The 24,624-nt window shown below is 43.3% G+C and overlaps 1 protein-coding gene and 1 long non-coding RNA gene across 8 annotated transcripts in view; one reads left to right on the top strand and one right to left on the bottom strand.

Moving 5' to 3' along the window:
- The window catches only part of LOC102156413, a 30,812-nt gene extending 28,358 nt beyond the window's left edge, over positions 1–2,454 (bottom strand). For 4 of the 5 annotated variants that reach the window (XR_005372618.1, XR_005372617.1, XR_005372619.1 and 1 more), the window contains exon 1: positions 2,241–2,446. This is a non-coding gene — a long non-coding RNA (uncharacterized LOC102156413). Of the gene's footprint in view, positions 1–2,240 lie in introns of all 5 variants that reach the window. The other variant, XR_005372620.1, reaches the window with a different exon arrangement.
- NHLH2 (nescient helix-loop-helix 2) lies at positions 937–22,888 on the top strand. Of its 3 annotated transcripts, XM_038561861.1 has the most exons (5): positions 937–1,642; positions 7,604–7,707; positions 19,991–20,173; positions 20,583–20,920; positions 22,465–22,888. In XM_038561861.1, the coding sequence occupies exon 5, from the start codon at positions 22,473–22,475 to the stop codon at positions 22,878–22,880; it is 408 nt and encodes a 135-aa protein (XP_038417789.1). In that variant the 5' UTR covers positions 937–1,642; positions 7,604–7,707; positions 19,991–20,173; positions 20,583–20,920; positions 22,465–22,472; the 3' UTR covers positions 22,881–22,888. The 3 variants fall into 3 exon arrangements, 2 of the variants coding, with proteins under 2 accessions (XP_038417789.1, XP_038417790.1); XR_005372616.1 differs by lacking the exons at positions 19,991–20,173; positions 20,583–20,920; positions 22,465–22,888 and adding an exon at positions 8,999–9,703; XM_038561862.1 differs by lacking the exons at positions 937–1,642; positions 7,604–7,707; positions 19,991–20,173 and having other exon boundaries at positions 20,455–20,920.
- Positions 22,889–24,624: the final 1,736 nt, after the last annotated feature.

Below are 24,624 nucleotides of genomic sequence, written 5' to 3'. Positions count from 1 at the left end.
ACTTTAGGAAGCCTGTCCATGGAATGAGGGGAATGGTCCCGGTGATGTGGAGGAAGGAAACCATTCCTCCCAAAGTGGGTTGCCGGGTGTCACAAGAAAGCCAGGAATGTCCTGTCACCTCTGCCTGTTTGTCCTCTCTCCACTCAAAGGGCCTATGACTGGAGGTGACAGGTCTTGGTGAAGCTCAATGCATTCTGCCTCTGGGCCTCACTTGCTCATTATAGAAGGCTGCAATTTCATTTCAGATCGGCAGTGTAAAACCTGTTGTCATATTTTATGTGATGATGTTAACTCTGCTATGAAATTATACCCTGAGAATACCCCAGAGCCGGCTCAGTACATATAAATAGCCATTTATCAGATGCAACCCATAATCTTCCCGCTGCTGTGACCCATTCTGTAATTTCCCCTCAGCTGACAAGCTACAAATGAAGAGTGTACTTAGATTTCAGTTATGAGGTTTAAAATATGGATGTGGATATAAAAAGCTAAGCCCTTCAAGAAGAAACCGGGGAATTTTTCCATTAAATTCTGAGGGCCTTCATCCATCTGCTTTATAATCATACAGGAATCCTATGATCCCTTCGCTGACCTCCCACACAATCTCTCTCCCCACTGATTCCATCACCTCCCCCCCGCTTCTAACTGGCCCACCACCCACTTCCGTGCCCACACCCTCACACCCACCAGCACATGTGCTTTCTTCATACGTGCTCACAGAATGTCCCTGTAACCTCAGAGTCTGTGGACATATCGATATAAGCTTTAACCACAGAGTTGTTTTTTTCCACAAAAATCAACGTTCATGTAGTATGAGTGGGTACCAACCACTATGTACGAGATACCTCATGCATTTGCTCTCATCTTATATATGAGCAAACAGAGGTTCAGAACAAACTACGTCTAAGATGACAGTTAACACTCTGAACCCAGAATCCGAACCCAGAACAGTATCAGACCCTGTCCTAGTGTCTGTGCCTGTGGTAACTACTACAAGTTGGTGGCTAACAGGAATGTATTCTCTCATAGTCCCGAAGGCTTCAGAAGCCTGAAGTCAAGACGTCAGCAGATCCCACTCCTTTCCCTGTCTCTAGGGGAGAACCCCTTCCTTGCCTTTCCAGTTTCTGGTGGCTGTCCATGTTCCTTGACATCTGGGTCCTTGCCTCTGCTCCGTCTTCACATCACCTTCTCTGTGAAAGCTCCCTCTGTCTCACTCTTACAAGGTTACACGTGATCGCATGCAAGACCCAAGGGGCTGTACTAGGAGATGCTCCTTAACTTAATCAAGACCCATGACTTAAGCACACCTTTTGCCATTTAGAGTAACATTCAGAGGTTCCAGAAATTTTACATGGTTACCCTGGGGTGGAGGTGTGGACTAATTTTTAGTTGGCCACAGACTCCAGAGCTGTCAAAGTCCCCCATTCTGCGCCCCATCCCCACGGCCACCCCCCCCCAACCCCCATCCCCACACTAACGCGGAAGAAATCCTTGAGCTGCCATCACCTACGTAACCTACGGGTCCAAGTGTCTCCTTCGCCAGCCAGATCCAGTTACTTGAAATTCCCAGGGACCTGAATTCACAAACTCCTTTGGATTCAAACATCGAGACATCATCAACAGAACAAGATATCTGGGAAGGGTAAGTGATGAGGCATTACTAGTTCAATCACCTCAACAGAGATCAGGTTATCAGTTTACCCTGGTCACTCAGGGAGGGCCCTGCAGAAACAAGACACCAATCAGGTCAAATCTGATGGCCTAGTCTGAGGAATGAATATTAACACTTTCTTCAGGTACATTAGGTTAACGGGAACAATGGCTCTGAAACACCCCTTGAGCCTTTTATTTTATTTTAGTTTTGAGGCCTTATCTGCTGGACACAATGTCTGGATGAAAAAGATGCAGTATTTAATTAATTATGTGTACATTTTATCTTTTATATGCTTGGTTGTTCGTTCACAGAAGTTAGCTAGCAGGCTGTCTCCTTTTAGGTTTCAATTGTTTGTCAAATTGGCATTTCCTAATCCATTTGTTAGTTATTCCCATGTCCCCACGCTGAGAACTCTCCAAAATGTTTTACCTCCTGAAAAAGACCTTTCTGTAACCTTTTTAAAAATGCTTATTTTTCAAAGAATTTTATGTCGACATTAAAGAACACCTTTGAAAGGATAAAAGAACATCACCCATAATCCCACCAACCTAGCAAACAAGAGTTTTCAGGAGGAGAATGTTCTAACCTTATCGAACATCCCTGTGCTCCTCCAGCAACAGCTTGAGACTGTATGTAAAAGAGAAACAGGAAAATATTTGCTTTTCAGTTGTGAGGCAAAGAACTATTTCAAGAACTGATTAAAGCACTTAGGTACCCTGGCAACAGTCTTATGAATAAATAGGTCTTCATCATGCCCTGGCACCAGAAAATGCTAACAGATGTGATCAAATAAATGGGCAATCACCTGGTAAAATCCTCAGTACTATATATTTTCATTGTGATGCGTTGGAACTTTGTGCTAGAACTTTGCCATAGAAATCCGAGTCCCTGGGAAGTTTGCATTTTCCAAGGCAGAATGCCTTCTCGGTGTCTCACCAACAACCAAGTCACCCCTTTGAGCCCAAGGAATGTACTCTTACATTTAGGATTACCAGGAAATACTAGAGAAACATTTTTTACCCTTGGGGGAAAAAACGCTAACATGAGGCTCTCTGGGGAGCTTTGAGGGAGCACCAAGGGATGAATCTAGACTGGTGGCACTGGGTTTTCTCTCTCTCTCTCTTTTTTAAAAGATTTTATGTATTTATTCACGAGAGACGGAGAGAGAGAGGCAGAGACGTAGGCAGAGGGAGAAGCAGGCTCCCTACGGGGAACTCAGTGTGGGACCCCAGAATCACAACCTGAGCAGTTGAGAAGGCAGATTCTCAACCACTGAGTCACCCAATGTCTCAAGAATTTATTAGATGTTTCAGTGGGCGGGGGGGGGGGGGGGGGGGGGGGGGGTATGTTTTGTTTTGGGTTCTTTTTTTCTTTTTTTTTGGAGGAGGACAGAATGAGACTTTCATTAATTATTTTAAGCAAACTTTTCATTGGATTATAGCATAGATACAGAAAACACCTCCAATCCCAAGTGTAGAGCTCAATAAATTTTCACAAAGTGAACACATGCCTATAGTCACCTAATCATGAAAACTAACAGCTCTGCTGAAACTTCCCTCTTCCTCATAAATTAGTTTTAATGGAGTTATAATCTGTGCTGGAAGAGGGCAATTATCCTAACAGGAGCTAACACTTGTTGAGAACTTGAACTACGTGTCAAACACTGTGCTAAACAATTTGTATGCATCGCCTCTTTTCATCCTCACAGGAACTCTATGGGAGGGGTCTTATTACCTCCCCTATCTTAAAGATAAAGAACCAAAGTTTGGAGAGGCCAGATCACTAGCAGATAGGAAATGAAGCTGGGGTTCAAATCCAGGTCTAGCTAATTCTAGATACTGAACTTCTATACCACTGGAGGAGCTACACCATTTCCAGCTTCTACCCAGTCAGCCAGGCATTGGGGCAGATAATTCTGTCTTAGGAGATGTCCTGGGCATTAGTATGTATATAAGCATCCCTGGCCTCTACCCATAAGATACCAGAAGCACAATTCCCTCTGCTTCAGAGATAATAAAAAATGTCCCCACACATTGCCAAATGTTCTCTGGAGAGTAGAAGTGCCCCCAGTTGAGAATCACTGCTATAGATAATACCATATTGCCATGCTTCCCTTCTTTCTCTTTACCAATTTGCAACCTGCATTGAGTCCCTCTGAAATAAATTCATGTTAGCACAGGTGTGCACCTTTCTGGTAGGTAGTGCAATCCTCAACTCCTGGGATCCATCAGTTAGTTTCCTTGGAACTACTGCCTCACTGCCTGGCTTGCATTTAAGAATCTGAATTGAAGACTGCTTCGTTTTATTATGTAAATACATTCTTTGCCATGCAGTCTTCTTAAGCCTCAGCTACCACTGCTCCTGCCACAACTGTCATGGCTGCTGTGTCTGTTCCTTTTGACTTTTTTTGGTAGAAACTCAGTGAACACTTCTTCTCATACACTCCCCTTTCCTACCTCACACCCATCATCCTCCACATATATAACTGTCTGTCACAGTCATGGAAGGAGAAACTGCCATACTCAAAAAAGGCAAGGTGAGAAGCGATTAAGAGATATTATTTATGAAGGAGAGAGCATGATTTGGGGAAACTGGGAAGCTGAGGCAGGATACTGCAGCACTCTGGCTGTGGTAATGGTAGGGAGGCATGACTGGCAGGTGGAAGGTGTGGTTATTTGAACCCAGAGATGGTTCCTAAAGGGTGGCTCTCATTGTCTCAAGCCAAATAGAAGGCATGGGGGCCAAGGATGCAGCCTATATGGTCAGATCCCCAGGGACAGAGCAGCAGGGAAGAGGGCAGAGAGGGGATCGGGGACGGGTGATTGGAAGATGTACAGCACAGTATCTTTACGGTTTTATCTGCTCCCTTCCCTAGATTTCCTTTTGAAGTCCTCTTTATCAGAGCATAGGACTTCTTGCCAAATATGTTATCCTGGTTTTAAAAGATGCCTTCTTCTTCTTGCCAGGAGCTCATTATTCTGGCATCTCCAGCCATGATTTAGAAAACCAAATCCTAGTTTTTGATACCACCTATTTAGTCAGCTGGCCATCTCTCCTCCCCTGCCTTCTCTTCCAAAATTGCAAACTTCAACTGGAAGAAGAAATGAGAAAACCTGATTTACCTTGTGAGTTCAGGGTGGGTTTCTCTATCAATCTCAGGTAGGAGTAATTCACCTTTTAGCCCTTTCTTTGCCTGAGGTCCAGATCAGGATTTCTCAAACCTGTCCGTGTCTGGATGTTCTCTCGATTAATCTGAAGGACACAGAATGCTGCTTTTCACTCAGAATCTAGATTCATCGTGAGCAGGAAGGTCTTTGGGGCCGGGGAAAAGAGAGCTTCAAGATGGAAAGTTTCTATTTTTTTGTCTTTTCCCTCCAAGCCATATACCTGCTGGAATACTCCTCTGCCTTCTTAAAAATTTCCTCTTCTTACTACATGCTGGGTTATTTCTGCCATCCAGTCTAGGAACCCTTTGTTCTCTCCTCTAAGGGCTTCCTCCAAGCCTTTCTACCTTTTATAGGGAGAGCATGGCATTTATAGCACATCTGAGAGAGGCAGACAGAGAGATACCAAGTAAGCAGACTCTAGAGAGTCAAGTTGAAAAAAAAAAGAACCTTCTGTAGTTCTTTATATAAATTTCTGCTCCTGTTTACTTTTGAGGTCCGGGCCTCTTGGGGAGTCTTGGTAGCAGTGCCATTGAGTTGACATGGCTGTGTTTCTCCCCCTCCCACCCAACCCCCAATAATCTAATAAATTGCACCAGCTATGTATCAAGTCCAATTCCTTGCCATGAACACAGAAAGGTGGCAGTGCAGCTCTTGATCCGCATAGACCCACCATGGCCATGACTCACGCACACCTCCCCACCTCTTGATATGTTGGCTGTTTTGCTATTGGGCTCCTTGGTATAACTGTAGACTGTATTATCCTGTGTTAAGACTCTCCCTCTCAGTCTAATGGTAAGCATAACTAGTGGATTTTTTTCTTTTTTAAAAGATTTTATTTATTTATTTGAAAGAGAGAGAGAGAGAGAGAGAGAGTAAGCACAAGTGGTGGGGAGGGAAGAGAGGAAGAATCAGACTCCCCACTGAGCAGGGAGCCTGACGCGGGGCTCGATCCCAGGACCCTGATCATGTCCTGAGCTGAAGGCAGATGCCATGCAGGCACCCCTGGATTTTTATTTTTTAACAAAGGTAACTGAGCATGTTAAAACAGCGCTTACAGGGCAGCCCGGGTGGCTCAGCGGTTTAGCACCGCTTTCAGCCCAGGTCCTGATCCTGGAGGCCCGGGATCGAGTCCCACGTCAGGCTCCCTGCATGGAGCCTGCTTCTCCCTCTGCCTGTGTCTCTGTCTCTGTCTCTCTCTCTGTGTGTGTCTCATGAATAAATTCTTAAAAAAAAAAAATAAATAAAACAGTGCTTACAGTAGTTAGACTTAAGAACAACTACATATACAAATACAAATAAAATTGAAGTAATTATGACAATCTTTAACATGTGACTTTTAAAAAATTTTTCAAAGTGCTTTCAACATTTTCTTAATGTTTGAAGCATTATTGTGACATGTAAGGCAAGTATTAGTTTTCATATTACAGATGAGACAACTCAGACAGGCATTTGATTTATTCTTGACTTCATTGGTTTTATGTTTATTATCTGATTAAGTTAAATCTTTAAATTCTGTCAACATCACTGTTAATTTCCTGATTTGGATAACTATAATGTGGTTATGTCCTTATTCTTAGGAAATATACACTGAAGTATTTAGGAATAGAGGGACACAACCTGCTCCTCATTCTCAATGGCTAAAAAAGGAAAGATTAGGGGTGGTTAACTGACCCAACTCTTGATTTTCTGCTCAGGTCATGATCTCAGCCACTAGTGGGGCTCTGCATTCAGTGCAGAGTCTGCTTGAGGATTCTCTCCCTCTCCCTCTGCCCTTCCCCTGCTCTCTCTCTCTCTCTCTCTCAAATAAATAAATAAATCTTTAAAAAAGGAAAGATGTGAGTGCATGTATGCATATTTATATACACCTATGTATCCATCTAAATCTAGATCCATCTAGTTATCTTTTTTTTTAAAGATTCTATTAATTTATTCACAGAGACACACACGGGGAGGGGGGCGCAGAGGCATAGGCAGAGGGAGAAGCAGGCTCCACCCAGGGAGCCCTATGTGGGACTTGATCCAGGGACCCCAGGATCAAACCCTGGGCTGCAGGCGGTGCTAAACCCCTGCGCCACCAGGGCTGCCCTAGTTATCTATTTATATCTATCTATCTATCTATCTATCTATCTATCTATCCATTTAGGCAGTGCAAATAAAGTGTCATTGGTTACCTTTAGAAGGAGATAAGATTCTACTCAATTATCAGCCATAACTGAAAATTGGGAGATAAAAAGAAATAATAAACAAAATTCTAGTAGACACGTATTAATGGTGAAAAGGTCATTTGCTAAATATATTCTTTAGAAGGCGCCCACTCTCTAGGGACACCTGGGTGGCTCAGGTTGAGCTTCTGCTTTCGGCTCAGGGCGTGATCCGGGAGTCCTGGGATCGAGTCCCATATCGGGCTCCTTGCATGGAGCCTGCTTCTTCTGTCTCTGCTCTCTCTCTGTGTCTCTCATGAATAAGTAAATAAAATCTTAAAAAAAGATAGAAGGCACACTCTTCAAACATTTGATCACATATCACAATTGGTAAAAAAATATTGCTTGAACACACTCCCCCAGCATATGTTTCTTGGTTTATTTATAAATCACTTCTAGCACTAAAATACCAAGAGGGAATATATGAATAATAAATCATATTTTTTAAAAAATGTTTTGTTTATTAACAATATGAAAGCCCTTTTTAACATCACTAAGACGGATGTTAACAAATGATACATACAGCAATGTTATTGGATACACTTAATTTTTAAAACTCTTGGCTGAATTCTGTGTTTCAGAAATTCAAAGTCCTGTCTCCAAGCTTGTATATCCTGATTTTTGGTTTGAAAGACTGCCATAGTGAAGAAGATATCTCACAACATGTGCAACTGAAATGAAAGAGGTATATCATTGCCTGCACACTGTGGTTTTCATTCAAATTGTGCGAGTGAAGCTCCTTTTGTCCCTGCTGCAAAGCATTTCTTACAAATTAATGAGAAGGCAGTGCACTTTAATATTTACCACATCTGGGTCTGAAACTCATGGAAAGCCCTTGTTTTGGAAAAATTTAATTTTAATTGGTTTCTAAATTGTTTTTAAGGGTGTAAGTATGAGGTTTCTTTAGAGGTGACACATTTTTTTCTGGCGTCAGAGTCACATTTCCATCTTTCAAAAGTATTTCTCGGGGCACCCGAGTGGCTCAGTGGTTGAGCGTCTGCCTTTGGCTCAGGGTGTGATCTCTGGGGTCCTGGGATCAAGTCCCTTATTGGCTTCCCCACAGGGAGCCTGCTTCTCCCTCTGCCTATGTCTCTGCCTCTCTCTCTGTGGCTCTCATGAATACATAAATAAAATCTTAAAAAAAAAAAAAAAAAAAAGAACGTATCCTAGAGGTTCTCTGATGGTTGAAAAGTCTGGCTCTACTGAAACTGGCCAGTGCTACCCTATCAGCACTTAGGCTACAATGCCTGGCAGTCCCACGGAGAGTGAAATAACACAGGGGGTTTCTATGGCTGCGCATGTGGCTGGTGACCAATCACAAGGCACTGGTACAGCGAGGTCAGTGTTGTCACTCTGTGTATTAACAGAGTTAATAAATATAAATAAATATAATATTTATTTCATTTTAGCTAAAATTTAAACACAGTTCAAATCTTTTCTTCCTGGAACCCAAAGGATTAATATTCACCTTCCTTGAGGTACATACACTCTTCTTTAGGGACCACTGACTTCAAGAATATATTCCCTGCATCTGCTCTTCCTTTCATTACCTCCCCTCCCCCCCCCCCCATTGTAGGTTTTCCATCACTAGGTTGGAGCTACATGGCGTTCCCTGATGTCTCTGTGCACTTTCTTTCCCTCTCTGGCAGAAGGGGAGAAAGGTAGCAAGGTGGGGAAACTGGGTGATGGGCACTAAGGAGGGCACTTGATGGGATGAGCACTCGGTGTTATACTATATGTTGGCAAATTGAATTTAAATTTTTTAAAATGTTATAAAAAAGAAAAAGAGAGGTGCCTGGGTAGCTCAATGGTTGAGCGTCTGCCTTCAGCTCAGGTCGTGATCCCAGGATCATGGCATTGAGTCCCATATCGGGCTCCCCAGGGGGAGCCTGCTTCTCCCTCTGCCTGTGTCTCTGCCTCTCTCTCTGTGTCTCTCATGAATAAGTAAAGAAAATCTTTTTTTTTTTTTTTTTAAGGAAAACAAATACTTTCCCCCTCTGGACCTTAAAGACTGACAAATCTACGCAGAAAACTATGAAAGGAAAATGTCATTTTATTTTCAAAAGTTGACATTACTTAAGATATAGGCATAAGTATTGCTAATAATCATAAGATACTGAAACAACCTAAAAGCCCATACATATGACGGTGATTGAGTAATACAGGATCTCACAAGATGAAGCTCTGTGCAGTTGTGAAAAGGAATGTGGATCATTTCTGGAAAATGAAGTAGGGGGATTTCCCCGACAAAGCATTAAAGCAGAAGGGCAAGCTGTAGAGAGAAGAGGCCATGGCGACAGACATCCTACTTTGGCCCCTATGGTTCTGTGGCTGCCCAAGTGCACCAGATCCTGCTGAACCAGCTAGAAGGCACTAGAGGGCAGAGATTGCCCTCAGGTTAGGGCCAGCGAGTGTGTCTTCTCTGCCTGATGAAGTACCTCAGCCCTCCCCACAGTCTCTGCTGGTGTGGTTGACCCACAGGGACCGCAGCTCCTACTCCTGTGATCATGTCCTCACCAAGACCCACACATGCTTCAGTTTGTATGTAACGCTTTTTCTCTAAAACCAAGTGAATGTTATCATCAGTGTGGTACACCTTACTTAATACATATGATCTTAGGTAGGTTTCTGTTTTTTTCATCTGGCTGTCATAACTGACTCAACCCATTTGGTGAGAAACAAGGCTTCCTGAAACCGGGAATCACACGTTTGCTTATTCAGCAAGAAAGCGTGTTGTCTACCTACAAACCAGGAGGCCTAGAGCAGGCGGTGGGGTGCAGGGGGTGGGACAAAACAAACAGTGTGCTAGAAGTTCTACCCCCACAAGGAACTCATAGTCTAGTTCACTGTCTCCGAGAGGTACGCAAGCCAGGGAGTATACTAGAAGATCTACTGAGGTCTAGGGTGGAAAATACTAGAATTTCCATTATGTCTAATTTTTATCTCTAATATTCTAGCAGATGTTTTATCTAAAGAAAGACATCAAGCCTTACCAACAAACAATACGTAAACTGAGGGCAGCCCCGGTGGCGCAGCGGTTTAGCGCCGCCTGCAGCCCAGGGTGTGATCCTGGAGACCGGGGATCAAGTCCCACATCAGGCTCCTTGCAGGGAGCCTGCTTCTCCCTCTGCCTGTGTCTCTGCCTCTCTCTCTCTCTCTCTCTCTCTCTCTGTGTCTCTCATGAATAAATAAATAAAATCTTAAAAAAAAAAAAACCCAATATGTGAACTGATCCTGGTTCCTTCAGTTCTGTTTAGGTCATAAAGTTGTGTGTCATGTATGGTATAAAAGCACCCTCAGGGCAGAGTGGGAGTGCTCAAACCTGCAGGGGCCCACAATGGAGACTTCTGCCACTTAATCACTCTCACTGTACTGTGATGTATTGCACTTTGAATGTGCTTGGTTAAGAGAGTTTGCAATTATATTATCTAGCTTTAAGAAAATTAACCCACACAAAGAGACAAATGGCTTAAAAATAATTCATTGAAAGATGCCATAAATTAAACTTTATACTAATAATGCAGGCACCAGCAAACAACGAGAAAATGGCAGCTGACACTCTCCCCACTATAGACATGAATGCCTCATCAGCTATACTTCAATAAAAAACATGCTGATCTAAGCAGATCCAACAAGAACTCACCTAAAACTTTAAAATTATCAAGAGTGTTAACTACTTAACAATTAAACTCAACCTAAGTGTATCTTTTACCTTTAGATGGAGCTGATGAGAGTTCCATACCATCATGACAACCAAGAGTCTTTAAAATTACACACAGAGTTTCACTTCCCCTTAGGATGTGGAAAGCTTGCAAAGATGTTGTTCCCATCCTAACAAAAAGAAAAATTCAGATGAAAAACTACATTGGAAATTTCAGTGAACGTCTCCGAGAGCTGGGGTCACAAAACGATGAACAACCTGAGTTCCAAAGACAGTCAAGTCCTTCTAAAGAGGGTCAGAAGATGGGACGCCTGGGTGGCTCATGGGTTGAGCAACTGCCTTCGGCTTAGGGTGTGATCCTGGGGTCTCAGGATCAAGTCCCACATCGGACTCACTGCGGGGAGCCTGCTTCTCCCCTTGCTTATGTTTCTGCCTTCTCTCTGTGTCTCTCATGAATAAATAAATAAAATCTTAAAAAAAAAAAGAGAGAGAGAGAGACAGAGAGAGAGGCAGAAGACAAACTCTCTCACTTACAGGAGGGTACATGAGAAAAAGGAGTAGGCCAGGGAACACGAGGGGAGGAATAGCTACAATTCTAAGGAATTGACAAAGGCTGAGTGGGAGCTGTGTGTCAGTCCAGAAGAGTGAGGGCTCCACCAAGGGGAGTTCAAACTTTTCACAAGCTCTTATCCTTAAACCTTTACTGAATGCTCATGAAAGAGAGTAGGGGTGCAACACATGTATAGGAGGTAATTGGCAGGCATGGGGTTCAGGCAGAAGACACCATGCATTTCCCTAGATTCTTGTCATGTGTGTTAACATTCAAGCTTTTGGGGGACTGGCAGCAAAGACTGTTGCCCAAGGCCCAGGAAAAGATGTATTGTGGGAAGAAAGTAGAGTATAAAAAAAAGACTCTCCTTAGGGAGAAGCACAAAACCATCTTGGGCCCAAGATCCCAAAATAATATCAAGCAGAGGTTTCCTACCAGTGGGGAAGGGGAAGAAAACTCCTGCTCAAGATCAATCACAAATATAAAGCAGAATTTGGCTGTTGTAAGGAGGAGGGGCAAGGAATGCATAGAGGAGCACATATCTAAGGCTGAAGTACATGGGTCCTTCCCTAAGACTTAGACTGAGTAGAACAACAGAAAAATCATCATATTGCCAACACAAGCCTGGGACAAAGTAATGAGCACCAGCAGTCTAAGGCTGGGGATGGGGCCCGCACATGGTGATAGATCTAATCTGAAAGCTGATGGTGCAGTGATAGTCCCGAGAAAATTATCCATCGTGAGGCTCTCATCCTAACCACAAGGCAAAAGTAGCCCATTGCTAGAAGAATTTGAAGTCTGTGGTGTACTGACACTCAGCATAGCAACAACAAAACCCAAAGCCAGCTCCTCTGCTAACTTGACCCTCATGACTCAATTCTCCATACTAAGGGCCTGACAAAGGAAGAGTCGTGATTGTTTTCTGGCATTAATAGTATTTACCTCTGTCTCTACTGTTCTACATGAAACATCTGGTATTCCCTCAAAAACTACATTTATACACATGTACACACACATAAAACCCACTGTCAACAGGACAATGCAATCAATAGGAGCAAATTCAAGGAATACTTGGATAATAGAAGGACGAGCAGATAGGGACTTTACAATAACTATAATTAATATGTAAGAGAATATAGTGGAAAAGATAAACAGCATGTATAAACAGATGGGGAGTTTCAGAAGAGAGAGGGAAATGCTATAAATGATAAACCCAACATCAGCTGCAGAGTGCCTTCGACCTGTTCATCAGTAGACTGAACCCAGCTGAGAGAACTGATTAACTTAAAGATCTATCAATCAAAGTTACCACTTCCCACCGAGAGAGAGAGAGAGAGAGAGAGAGAGAGAGAGAGAGAGAGAGAAAGAAAAATGAAAGCAAACCCAGCAACAACGACAACAGAACAGGCATCTGAGAGATCTAGGACAGTATCAAACATTTTAACATACTTATAATTGAAATTCCAGAAGGCTAAGAAAAATATAATGGAACACAAAAGATTTTGAAAAAATAATGGCTAAGAATGTTTCCAAACTGATGAGTAACAGTAAATCACAGATCCAAGGAGCTCAGACAACCCCCAAGAGTATATACACCAAACAAACCAAAACACTTCACACATACCTATGTACATCAGTTAAGCTGCTGAAAACCCAAAATAAAGAGAAAATCTTGATGGCAGCTAGAGGAGAAGAGGGAGGACCACATCATATACAGAGGAATAAAGATAAGAATTAGGGTAGACCTCTCATCAAAAACTACACAAGTCCCCTCCAAAAAAAGCAACACATTTATAAAATACTGACTGAAAGAAAAAAATAAAAACAACTGCCAGTTGATAATTCTATATCCAGAGCAAATATTTCGACAATGAAACCAAAATAAAGACATTTTCAGAAAAACAACAGATGAGAAAATTCAGCGCCACTGGCCTGCTGTGTAATAAATGTTAATGGGTGCTCTTCAGGCAGAAGAAATATGTTACCAGGTAGAAACCTGTATTTATGCAATCATATAAGGAGCTCTGAAAATGGTAAAATGAGTACTACCCTGCAATAATAAGGAACAGACTACTGATACATGTAACAACGTGAACGGACCTCAAAATAATGACTCATTGATAAAAGGCTCATTGATAAAAAAGAAAACATAGTATTTGATTCCACATATAAAATTCTAAAAACACAAAATAATCTCTGGTGACAGCAATTAGACCAATGGTTTCCTGCGGGATGAGGAGAAGGGAGGATGAACAGGGATGGATCACAGAGTATAATGGATATGCTCACTGCCTTGATGGCGATGATTGTTTCATGGCTCCACACATATGCCCAAACTCATTACACTGTGCACTTTAAATGCATGCAGGTTTTTCAATATGTTATACCTCAATAAAGCTGAAAGGAGGGCAAATGCAAAATAAAATTACAATGAGATACCACTAGATATCTGTTAGAATGGCTTAAAATAAACTTTTAAGAGCTAATAATAATAAATGGTAAGGAAGATGTTGGAAGCTAGAGCATTGCTGGCAAAAATGCAAATGGTAGAACTACTTTGTAAAACAGTTTGGCAGTTTCTCATAAAGTTCAACAAACACTCACCTTACAATGCAAAGATCTCATCCCTAATTATTTACTCAGAACTGTATACATGTGTCCTCATACATGCCTTCATGTGCATGCTTATACCAATTTGTTAGCTGTATTCTTAGTATCCAACTGGAAACAACTCAAATGTTGCTTTATTAGTGAGTGGATTAACTAACTGTGCTACATCACACAATGGGCTACTTCAGAAAAAAAACAAACAAAAAAAAACAACAAAAAAAACAAACCAAAATGAACCAAATTACTGATTCATTCAACAACATGAATGAATCTCCAAAGCTTTATATGGAGTAAAAAAGCCCGACTCAAAAGTCTGCATACTAGATGATTCCATTTTTACAACCTTCTAGAAAAGGCAGAACTATAAAAACAGAAATCAGATCACTGGTTGTCTGAGGTTGGTTGTGGACAGAGGGATTGGTTACTAAGGAATACAGGGATATTTTAGGGGGATAGAAATGTTCTATATTTTGACTGTGCTGGTTACATGAATGTATGCATTTGTCAAACTCATAGAACTGAACATCTCTGAAGGGTGAATTTTCCTCTATATAAATTAAACTTCAATGAACTGATTTTAAAAATTAAGCATCCAAAACATGAAAGCAAACCTCTGAAGTTTTTCAATGATGTTTTAAAGTCATGTCTTACTCAATCTAGTGCTTTTAAACATTTTACTAAATATAATGGTAAATGTTTAGAAGCTTTTTTTGAGGTTTCATATTTCATAGCAAAAGCCATTCGTGGGGAAAAGGCTGAGGTAGTACACAGAAACCAATAAGGTAATGAAAATGCATTCCTGTGTTGGCAAATTTCACTGATACACACTGGGAAAACACTACTGGAGATTTGAAGAAACAAGTATGAGGCCAATTCATATTGTGATGCAAGTTTGCTATTTAGCTGGGTGAGAAAGAACAGCAGTGATTTCTAACATATTTCAGCTCACAATACTTTAGAGATTCTGTTTCAATAATCAAACAATGGAGAACTTCTCTTTTTTAAGGGGGCATGAAGGTGAAATATATGGGGGAAGAGCTATTCACAACTGAAATGATCTTTAATAAAAGAATGATTTATGGAAAAAGTGTAGATGTAAAAACCACTGAGGAAATGGCTGCTTTAACTCAAATATAGAGCCTAGGGCCAGAAACACCATCACAAACAAAATTTATTCACCAAATAATTCCTATGTAAGAATTTTCCATAAGGAAGTTGAACTCTATGAGATATACCCATGTAGTTAGTTTTAGAAATACAAATCTTCTAAAATATGGTAGGATCTTTGCAGTAAGTGAAACTGGAAGAGACTATGAAATTCTACTGTCCCACAAAGAATTAGTATGTAGTTAATATGTAGTATGTAGAATCTTTTAAGGAATCTTGCTCAACTTTATGTGTTCCAAATTTATTTTTCTTTCATGACTAAGGGGTGTCAGTAGGATGCTAACAGCAGATGAAAACCAACAGACCAACAGACAAAACACCCTAGTGGCTCTCTTTAAGCATTTTTAAAAGAGTTAAATGGCAAATTTTTAAAAAGAAATTTGTGCTATGGAAGAGACATTTTAAAGAGATTTTTGGGGAGTGCCTGGGTGGTTCAGTCAGTTAAGTGTCTGACACCTGGTTTCAGCTCAGGTCATGATCTCATGGTCATGATCTCTGGGCTCTGAAATAGAGCCCTACGTTGGGCTCCTCGCTGGGTGTGGAGCCTGCTTAATTAAGATTCTCTCTCCTTCTCCCTCCATCCCTCCTTCCCTGCAGGTACACACACACATACACACACACACACACTTTCTCTCTGCCCCCCCTAAAAAAATTAAAATAAAAAATAAAGATAGATACTTAGAAAATTTTCTATTGTTACATGATTTTTGCTGCCCAAAGTAATGGAAATGTGTCTGTATATCAAAATCTCTTACATGTGAACACTTAAAATACTTAGAAAAATCAAACTGTTAAAATTCTAAATAAAGAGTTTCAGGGCTTTTGAGATCCTTTGACAAAAGAATAAAGAATTCCCATTAGAAGGAAATTTGTTAGCCTAATTTCAACAAAACTTTGGCTTATTTGGTAGATGAGATAGAAAAAAGAATCATAATTTAGTTAAAGTGATGAACTACTATTTGGATCTTTGAATTTTTTTATTACATTTCTTTCTGCTATATGAGCCCTAAAAACTGGATTCTAAGTAAACTGAGCTTAAAAACTAGGCCATCAGATCACATTATCACAAAGGGTTAAGCAATGATTATAAATAAAATGAAGCTTATTGCTTAAAAAAACTATATATTATCTTGTGTTGTTAATAGGCTTTTGTATTTAATAATAATGATAAATAAAAATTTTTAACAAAGATTAATTTTATGTTTAGTATTCCTTAAAAATGTATTTTTGTTTATGGTTTAGAATTATAGAATATGCTTGTAGAGTAAGTCCATGTATAAAGTTTGTTAATAATAAACGTACATAAACTGGTTGTGTGTGCTCAAAATTTTTACTGATGGGGTGCAAAATTTAAGAAAATAGATTGGAAACAGCTGTCTAGTGGAATTAACAAATAATTATAAAGCCTTTGTAGTCCAATAGCATCTGGCACAATGCTATATGCACAGTAAGTATTTGAAACTGTTTGCTCATTGACCACTTTTGAATGCAAAATGTGGTTGTCTATATATGTTTTGTGCACATGTATATTTCTCCCTCAGAATATGCATTTCATTTGGTGAATAATTCCTCTGCCTGAGTATATTTGTGTAGAACATCATGACCATAGAAGCAGTAGTGCACAGTGGTGGCGGTTTCCAAATTTAGACTACCTGAGTCTAAATCTTGGCTCTATAATTTATTAGCTATATAACCTTGCATTCTGTGTCCCAGCTTCCCTACTATGCATAATCAGGACAATAACAGTACCTGTCTCATTGCTTTGTGGTGAAGAGAGAATGAATTAAAAAAAAAATTAAAAAAAAAAAAGAGAGAATGAATTAATATGTGTAAAGTCCCTAGACCTATGTCTGACATCTGGAAAGCGCTCACCTGTATTTCGCAGGTTAGTTGCCAAATACACACACACACACACACAATTGGGGTGAGTATACTGATATGTTTTTATGTCATGTAATTTTACTTTGTATTTCTGGTTCCCAATATGTATGCATTTTGAATAATAACTAATATTGTTAACAACAGTCAACACTGATTAAGCATGAGTTCTGGCCTTTCATTTAAGTACTTTACATAGATGATCTCTGTTCATCTTTAGAAAAAGGATGACAGAACACAAAACATAATATACTTTTATTACTCCCATTTTATAGATGAAAAACTGAGGTCCAGAGAAGTAAAGTAACTCCCTTAAGTTCACATAGCTAGCATATGATAAATCCAGGAAATCTGGCTTTTTTTTTTTTTTTTTTTTAGGTTTTATTTATTTGAGAGAAGGAGAGTGTGTATGGGGCAGGGGGTAGGCAGAGACAATGGGAGGGAGAGGGAGAAGATCTCAAGCAGACTCCGCACTGAGCAAGAAGCCCAATGTCGGACTCCATCCCACGACCCTGAGATCATGACTCAAGTGAAACCAAGAACTGGACACTTAACTGAGTCACCCAGGTGCCCCGTCTGGCTTTTTAAATCACTGCTTGCCACCTCTCCACTGATTTAATAATACTGAATACTACTCCTAATACTCCATAATATCTTCGTTTGTATGATGCTTAGTATTTTATAGGATACTTTATCACATACAGTGAGTCTCATAACCAGCCTGTGAAGTGAGTAGGGGCAGGATTATTATCCTCACTTTTGTAGAAGAGGAAACTGGTACAAGTGAAACCATGGGAATCTTTTGGTAGAAGTGTTTCTGTGTTACAAACATCCTGGCTGCTTCTGCACACAGGGCCTCATTCACCATAAATGTCCTGAGTACTCACAATGTGTCAAACTCAGACATTCTCCTTGGGGCTGTAAACTGCGGACCTGCCCTGGAAGCATCACAGCTTGGTAGGAAACACAGGTATGGAAACCAAGATTCACCGCATACAATATGTAATCTCTAAGGGGGAGAGGAAAAAAAAGTGCTTGTGAAGCACAGAAGGAAGGACCATTGGTTCCAGGGAGGTCTTAGAAAAGGCAAAGGTGGCAGCGGGGGAGGGGAGGCTTTCCTGGGAGAAAGAATGCATGTACGTTTAGTGTGAATCCATGTTTGTGACCATGACCATGCGTCCAGCCATGGCTATGTATGGGTCTGAGCGTGTACCTGCTTACAAGGGCTTACGTATTAATGTATGTACATGTGGCCTGTCAGTGTGCAATCAGTAAGCCTGAATGTAAAGAAGGTGTCTGGGTCCACACACATCTTGGCTGAATCTGACCTAAGTACCTTTTCCCTTTCCCTTCTTCCCCCAACACCAGGGTAACCAGAGGTACCAGTGGCTTCCCACTGTAGCAACTGTCTCATGTGCTATGGTGATTAGACTCACCAGGTTTTTCACTGTCAATCTGAATGTGTAGCACTCTAATAGGGCCAGCTAGCTTATGCGAGTAGTGGTGGTGGTGGTGGGGGCGGTGAGTAGAGGTATTTGTAGGTGCACAAATGTGTGCACACTTCTGGCTATCTGTAAATGCTTAGTGTTGCTGCTCTCAGCCACACTGGGGAAATCTCCTTTTTCCGTTCTTCTTCATCACCTTGGGGAGTTCACCCGCTCACCTGTTTCCACTGCCACCTAAATGTGGCTGGTTTCCGCCTCCCCTTAAATGTCCTAGGGATATCTAAAATGCACTCCTGTGCTGGGGCTGGGCAGAGGCAAGGCTGGAAACCGTTGGCGCCCATTTTCCTTGGAGGCACTTCCTACTCTCCCTCACCCCCACCCTGTTCTGGGCCAGGCATCTCCCATAAGCTGAAAAGTGTGTGCAAAAGCAAACAGGACTGGTGGTAGCCATGAGGGTCACTCCCAGGGGCAGGCTGATCAATCCTCTCCCCTGATGATAGAACCTGTTTTTAGAGCAAAATTGAAAAAAAGGAAAAACGAGGACTCCTCTCTCCACAAATGTTCCCGCAGGAATTAGTGTGGTGGGAATAAGGCTACAATACCCTTTTATTTCTTTTTAAGCTTACACAATCGAAAAAGCTAAGATGATTGCAAATAATATATAGTTGATGGAGACTAACAATATCTCTATAAAGTGGTAAAGTAATTGAACTAGATTTTCCCTTTTGTTAGAAGGCATATAAATTCAGGACCATGGGGTCGTGTAAGGCAAAGGCATAATGAGCTGCAATACACTGGTGATTTGTGTGGGTTTACATTCTGGCCCAATGCACTGCCACACAGCTAAATATTCACGTGGTTAAAATAAGCAAAAATGAAATGCAATAATCAACGCACGTAACATGCCATATTTTAACTTGAATGAATGAATGGGTGAAGAGAGAAACATATTTAGAAAAGTAGAATGGTCTTATCGTAGAATGCTCTCTGAAATTACAATACCTGGATTCTGTTCCCAGTTCCGCCAATGACTTAATCTATTGAAAAAGCTTAAAAAAAATCATATGTTGGAAAATTAAACCAGTGGCAGGATAGATTTAAAAAACATGAATATGTTCATTCAAGTCCTGTTCCAGTATCTTTTAAAATGTAAATGATCACTAAAATCAAGCAAATGATCCCTAATAAATGATAGCTGTTGCATATCTGAATATATTTACTGTAGTACCATATATGGTGTATATTTTCGTGTTCTGGACACAAATATTTTCCTAAACATTATGGGGGAAAATCCTGTTTGCCTAATATGTGGGGAGAATTTTTCCATAGTCAATATGTTGTTTATTCGCACTTAAATACTGCATCAATAATCTGAAAAAAGAGAAATAGTCTGATAATGGCTAGAGACTCTGTTTAGAGGCTAAGGTTTCTATCATGGACTGCTTTCAACTGCTATATTTTATGGCACAGATTCAGTGGGAATCTGATCTGCTAAAATATTTGGGCTGTGAAAACTCCCACACTGTGACAGATGTCAAGTCCAATTAAGTGACTCATGTCCAGGTTTCTGTCCAATAGGATTTCCCATTAAATATCAATTTAGGGAAAAAAAATTCCATCCCCCTTCTTAAGCCTTTATCTCTTCCACCATCTCCAGGCTGAATCAATTGGTACCAGGAGAGCCAAGAAGCCACACACGCATCTCTGCCTCTTTGCTCTGGCTCTCCCACCCTCTCCCGTCTTTCTCCGCTTCCCTGTCACTGTTACTCCGGGAGACGTTCACTTCCCACCAACCTTCTCCAAGCGTCTCCAAGCCAGACTATATATATTTTGCTGTAAGGTAAAGAAAGGAGGGGGTGGGGTGGGAGATGGAAGCAAGCCTTTAAAGACTTTGAAACTGCAAATAGGTGTATTTATACGACCTACAAGTAAATGAGGAAAGAGGAAGAGGCAAGCTTAGCCCCGAGTTACAGTATTGTGTTCCTGGGAACTGGGGAGACATCAGCTGAACAAAGCCTTATTTCAAAAAAAAAAAAAAAAAAAAAAAAAATCACTTCTGAGGAAGATCGCATCTCTGCCTTGCACTTCCCAGTTTCTGCTCAACCGTATTAAGGGAAGGAAAGGAGTCCTATTGGAGCAGGATCTTATCTTAACCATCTTTCTTATTGATTCTTCCGCTATTAGAAAGTGGAGGCATCAACCCTTTGATGTGATTGTGTTTATCTCTGCATCTCTTTTGTTATTTATAGAGACCTAGAAGAGGAAAAAAAAAAAGCACGAGACTTTTCAGCACCTCACTTAAAAAAAAAAAAAATTCAACAACGAATTTCCTGAAATGTCTGTGAACAATTAAAAGGAAACGGCGTTTTTGGTCTATCAACTAAGTGAACAGTCATTTATATCGTCCACATCCTGAGATACTATCGTCCCTCGCTGTGGACACCAGCGAGATGACAGCTGCTTTTTCATATTCGAATGTAATAAATATTTGCTGCTTTTAATATATTTCGGAATTCCTCCCCTGTATTCTTTGGAATCTGTAACTCTAAAAGATTGGAGAAAAGATTCTCGAAAAGGCTTTTACAAGGTAAGGCTCCTTTAAATAATTTTTTTTCCCCCACCTTGGAACTAAGTTGGATTATTCATATTGCATTGGTAGACGTACTTCAGCTAATTGTTAAATAAATAAAACGTAAGCACGACATGCTATCTGTGAATATTTTAAAAAGGTATCTGGAGGAGAATTTTAACCTGCTTTGAGGGCAGCCCAGGAACTTCTTAGCCGCACTACAACTATGTTGTTGCTTATTGTGATTTTCCGTCACTCGCCAATTTATTTATGCCCTTTCAAGCCGAATGTGTGGATGCAAGTTGTTCGACTTTACAAATGTTGTCTGTGAAAAGCCCGTAGGGAGCCCCATGTAGCTGACTTGGAGCATTCGCTTTTATTTTGCCTTAGAGGACCTGCTTTCCTGGCAGCGCAATGAAAGCCAGCTTGGAGACAGATCCGCTCCCGGGCGAGTGCGGCGCTGGGAGCCGCTCACACGTCCCTGGCTTTTGTTCCTCCAGGAGCAAGTCCTCCCTCCTCCACGCCGCCGCCGAGGCTTTCTCCCGCGGCCAGCGCGGCTCGGGCTGCCCTCCCGGGCCCGGCCTGCTGCTGCCCCGCGCCGCGGCGGGTGCGCGCTGACCCCGCAGGTGCCGCCCCGGCCCCGGCCCCAGAGGAGCGCGGCCCGGCCTTGCGGGAGGCCTTGCAGGAGGGCTGAGCGCCGGGGGTCGGCCTCGGCAGGGCCGCCGCGGGCCCCGGGCGCAGGATCGGCCGCTCGCGCCGTCCCCTCCCGCCGCGCTCCCGCTGCCCTCGCGGCCTCCGCTCCCGCCGCCCCCCGGCCGCGGCCTCCCCCGGGGGTGTCGCGCCGGCTGCCGGGCGCCCTGTCTCGTTCCCCGTGGCCGCGTCCGAGGTCCCCGACGCGTGCGCCTGTCTGCGTGACAGATGCGCCTCGGGGCCGCGAGCGTCAGGGCCAGGGTGCGGGAGGACGGGCCTCCGCGTCGGTTCCGTCACCGTCTCGGCTTTGTTTCCCCGGAGAAGCGAGGCGCGCCGGGCGGCCGGGCGGCCTGGCAGCCTGGCGGCGGCGTCCGCACCCCGGCCCGGGCTCCCCCCGCGCCCCGCGCCCCGCGCCCCGCACGCCCCGCGCTCGCCCGGGGGCGCCGGCGCCTTGGCCTGGGGCTGCCGTGGGCCGCGCCCCCCGCGGCCGCCCGCCCGGCGCAGACCCGGAGGGGCCAGGGAAGGGACGGTGCGGCGGGCGGCCCTGCGGCGTCGGGACTCGGCCGGGGCTCCCCGCGGGCCCGGGCCCCCAGAGCGCCGTGGCCGCCCGCACGCAGGCCGAGGACCCAGCCCGGGGTGCGGCCGGCCCCCGCCCCGTGGGGAGGCGCGGGGAGGCGCGGGGCTGGCGAGCTCGGGCCTGACCACCCCCCCCCGCCCCCGCTCTCCCCGGCGCTCCCTCCCCTCCCCGCGGGGCCGGCTCCGCCGAGCGCGCCCTCCGGGGGCGGACAGGGGGCCCGGGACGCGCCCGCGCCCCTCGGACCCAAAGGAGCCCCTGCCTCCTCGCACTGATTGCTTTTCTGACTCCCCCCCAGCCTCCAAAATGATGCTGAGTCCGGACCAAGCGGCCGACTCGGACCACCCCAGCTCGGCGCACTCGGACCCGGAGTCGCTGGGCGGCGCGGACGCCAAGGTGCTGGGCAGCGTGTCGGACCTGGAGCCGGTGGAGGAGGCCGAGGGCGACGGCAAGGGCGGCGGCCGGGCCGCGCTCTACCCGCACCCGCAGCAGCTGAGCCGCGAGGAGAAGCGCCGCCGCCGGCGCGCCACCGCCAAGTACCGCTCGGCCCACGCCACCCGCGAGCGGATCCGCGTGGAAGCCTTCAACCTGGCCTTCGCCGAGCTCCGCAAGCTGCTGCCCACGCTGCCCCCGGACAAGAAGCTCTCCAAGATCGAGATCCTGCGCCTGGCCATCTGCTACATCTCCTATCTCAACCACGTCCTGGACGTGTAGGGCGCGGGCGCGGGCGCGGGGCGCGGGGCGCGGGGCGAGGCCGGGGAGCCCCTCCGGCAGGGCGGCCCCTCCGGTCGGGTCCGCAGGGAGACCACGGGAGGCTTCCAGCTCGGGAAGGTGGGGCCGTCTGGCGAGCCTGGGGCAGGCAGGGGGCATCTTCCGGGCCAGGCGAGCCTCCGGGAGGCCCGAGACCTCGCACCGCCTCCCGGGCTCCCCTCCGTGCGCTGCGACCCTGTAGGGGCGGTTGCCGCAGCTCACCTGCAGCTTCACCTTCCCGTAGATCTCCGTGTTTTGAAAGGACGAGGGCAGAAAGAAGCTCAGAGTCAAGACTCCTCTAACTTTAGACTATCTGGGATTTTTCTAATTGACAAATCACCACCCAGCATTTGGAGGGTTTGGGAAGGACCCTCCTCCCGTGTAGAGATTTAAGGCACAGAAAGGTGGAACAGGAAAGTTTCCGTTCAGCTGCGAAAAGGAAGATTATGTCAGAATCCAAATAAGACAGATAAATCCTCAATATCGGTGAGCTTAAAAGATACGCCGAGAACAGACACACTGTGGGAAGATGTGAGCTGGGTGAGATTTTAACCCCGAGGTATGACACTCACGTAGACAAGAGAATCCATATTTAAATGGGAGTTTTAATATCGGATTGCTTTTTCAGGCGAAGTGCCCCTTTATATCCAAAAACATCTATTTGTGACCTTAAATATGTGGACCTATAGGTGCAGTTAGAAAAAGACAACCTATTTTTATTTATGTTAGAAGGAGTAGAGTATTTTTTTCAAGACATTTATTTTTCAGAGTGGTGATAATTTTACTTTGGATACTCTGTGCCAATTTATTTATAGTCAAGTGTTTACACTTTCTCCTGTGGAATAATTATGTCTGACTTTTTACGTGTTTGTTGAGATTATACTGTGGTCTTTCTTTTTGCTCTAATTATATTGCACTTGTATAACAAATTTCCCACTCCTCCCTGTTTCTAAACATATTTTATATATTAAGATGTTTGTTCTTGAAAGGTTCTTTTGTTGTGAGATCAGCAACACTAGCACTTCACTATTATAGTTTTTTAAAAAAAGTAAGTGTTGTTACTCTTATCTGTAGTTATGTCTGAAAAGTACTTTACAAACTGTTTATAAGGAGAGTAGCTTCTTTGTGTGTGTGTGTGTGTGTGCTGTTTGTGCGTGGGATGATTTTAGGAAATTAAGTTATTTTCCTAAAAAAAAAAATTCAAAACTACTTTCCTCTGTGACAACCAAAAAGAAAAGTCTATAACCTGAAAATGTTTCATGTTCTCAGCTGTGAAACTCTTAAAACAAGGAGTGTATTTTAGAGACAAGGGAAAAAAAAAAAAAAAAAACCTGCATCTGCTATCCAAAGATTTTAGTCTTTTTCAGGGTTTTTTTGTGTCTCTGTTGCTTTATATAATGCAATATTTTGTAGTGAAAATAGATATAATCTGGTTTCTATCTGACAAGTTTTTCATATCTCATGAATGGTGCGCTGTTTTGCATATAAATAAAGGTATCAAATAAAGTCCTCTCCTTTATTTAAAATAATAAACATACTGGTTGAGCACGAAGTATCTTAATGACATAATCCTCAGAAAGGAGCTAATTAAAAAAAAAAAACAAACCACAACCTCCTCCCCCCACAAATCTTAACATATTTGTGTATTGAGATATTTGATGCTTTTCCTAAACTTGGATACTGATCAACCTATATAGATGTTCCACAT

The sequence above is a fragment of the Canis lupus genome, chromosome 17 (genome assembly GCF_011100685.1).
Source record: "Canis lupus familiaris isolate Mischka breed German Shepherd chromosome 17, alternate assembly UU_Cfam_GSD_1.0, whole genome shotgun sequence".
Classification (NCBI taxonomy): domain Eukaryota; kingdom Metazoa; phylum Chordata; class Mammalia; order Carnivora; family Canidae; genus Canis; species Canis lupus.
The sequence above is the reverse complement of the archived record's forward strand: the minus strand, read 5'-3'. Positions and strand labels throughout refer to the sequence as shown.

Coding starts and splice junctions, on each gene's coding strand:
- NHLH2 (XM_038561861.1), top strand. CDS start 22,473: ATGATGCTGAGTCCGGACCAAGCGGCCGACTCGGACCACCCCAGCTCG.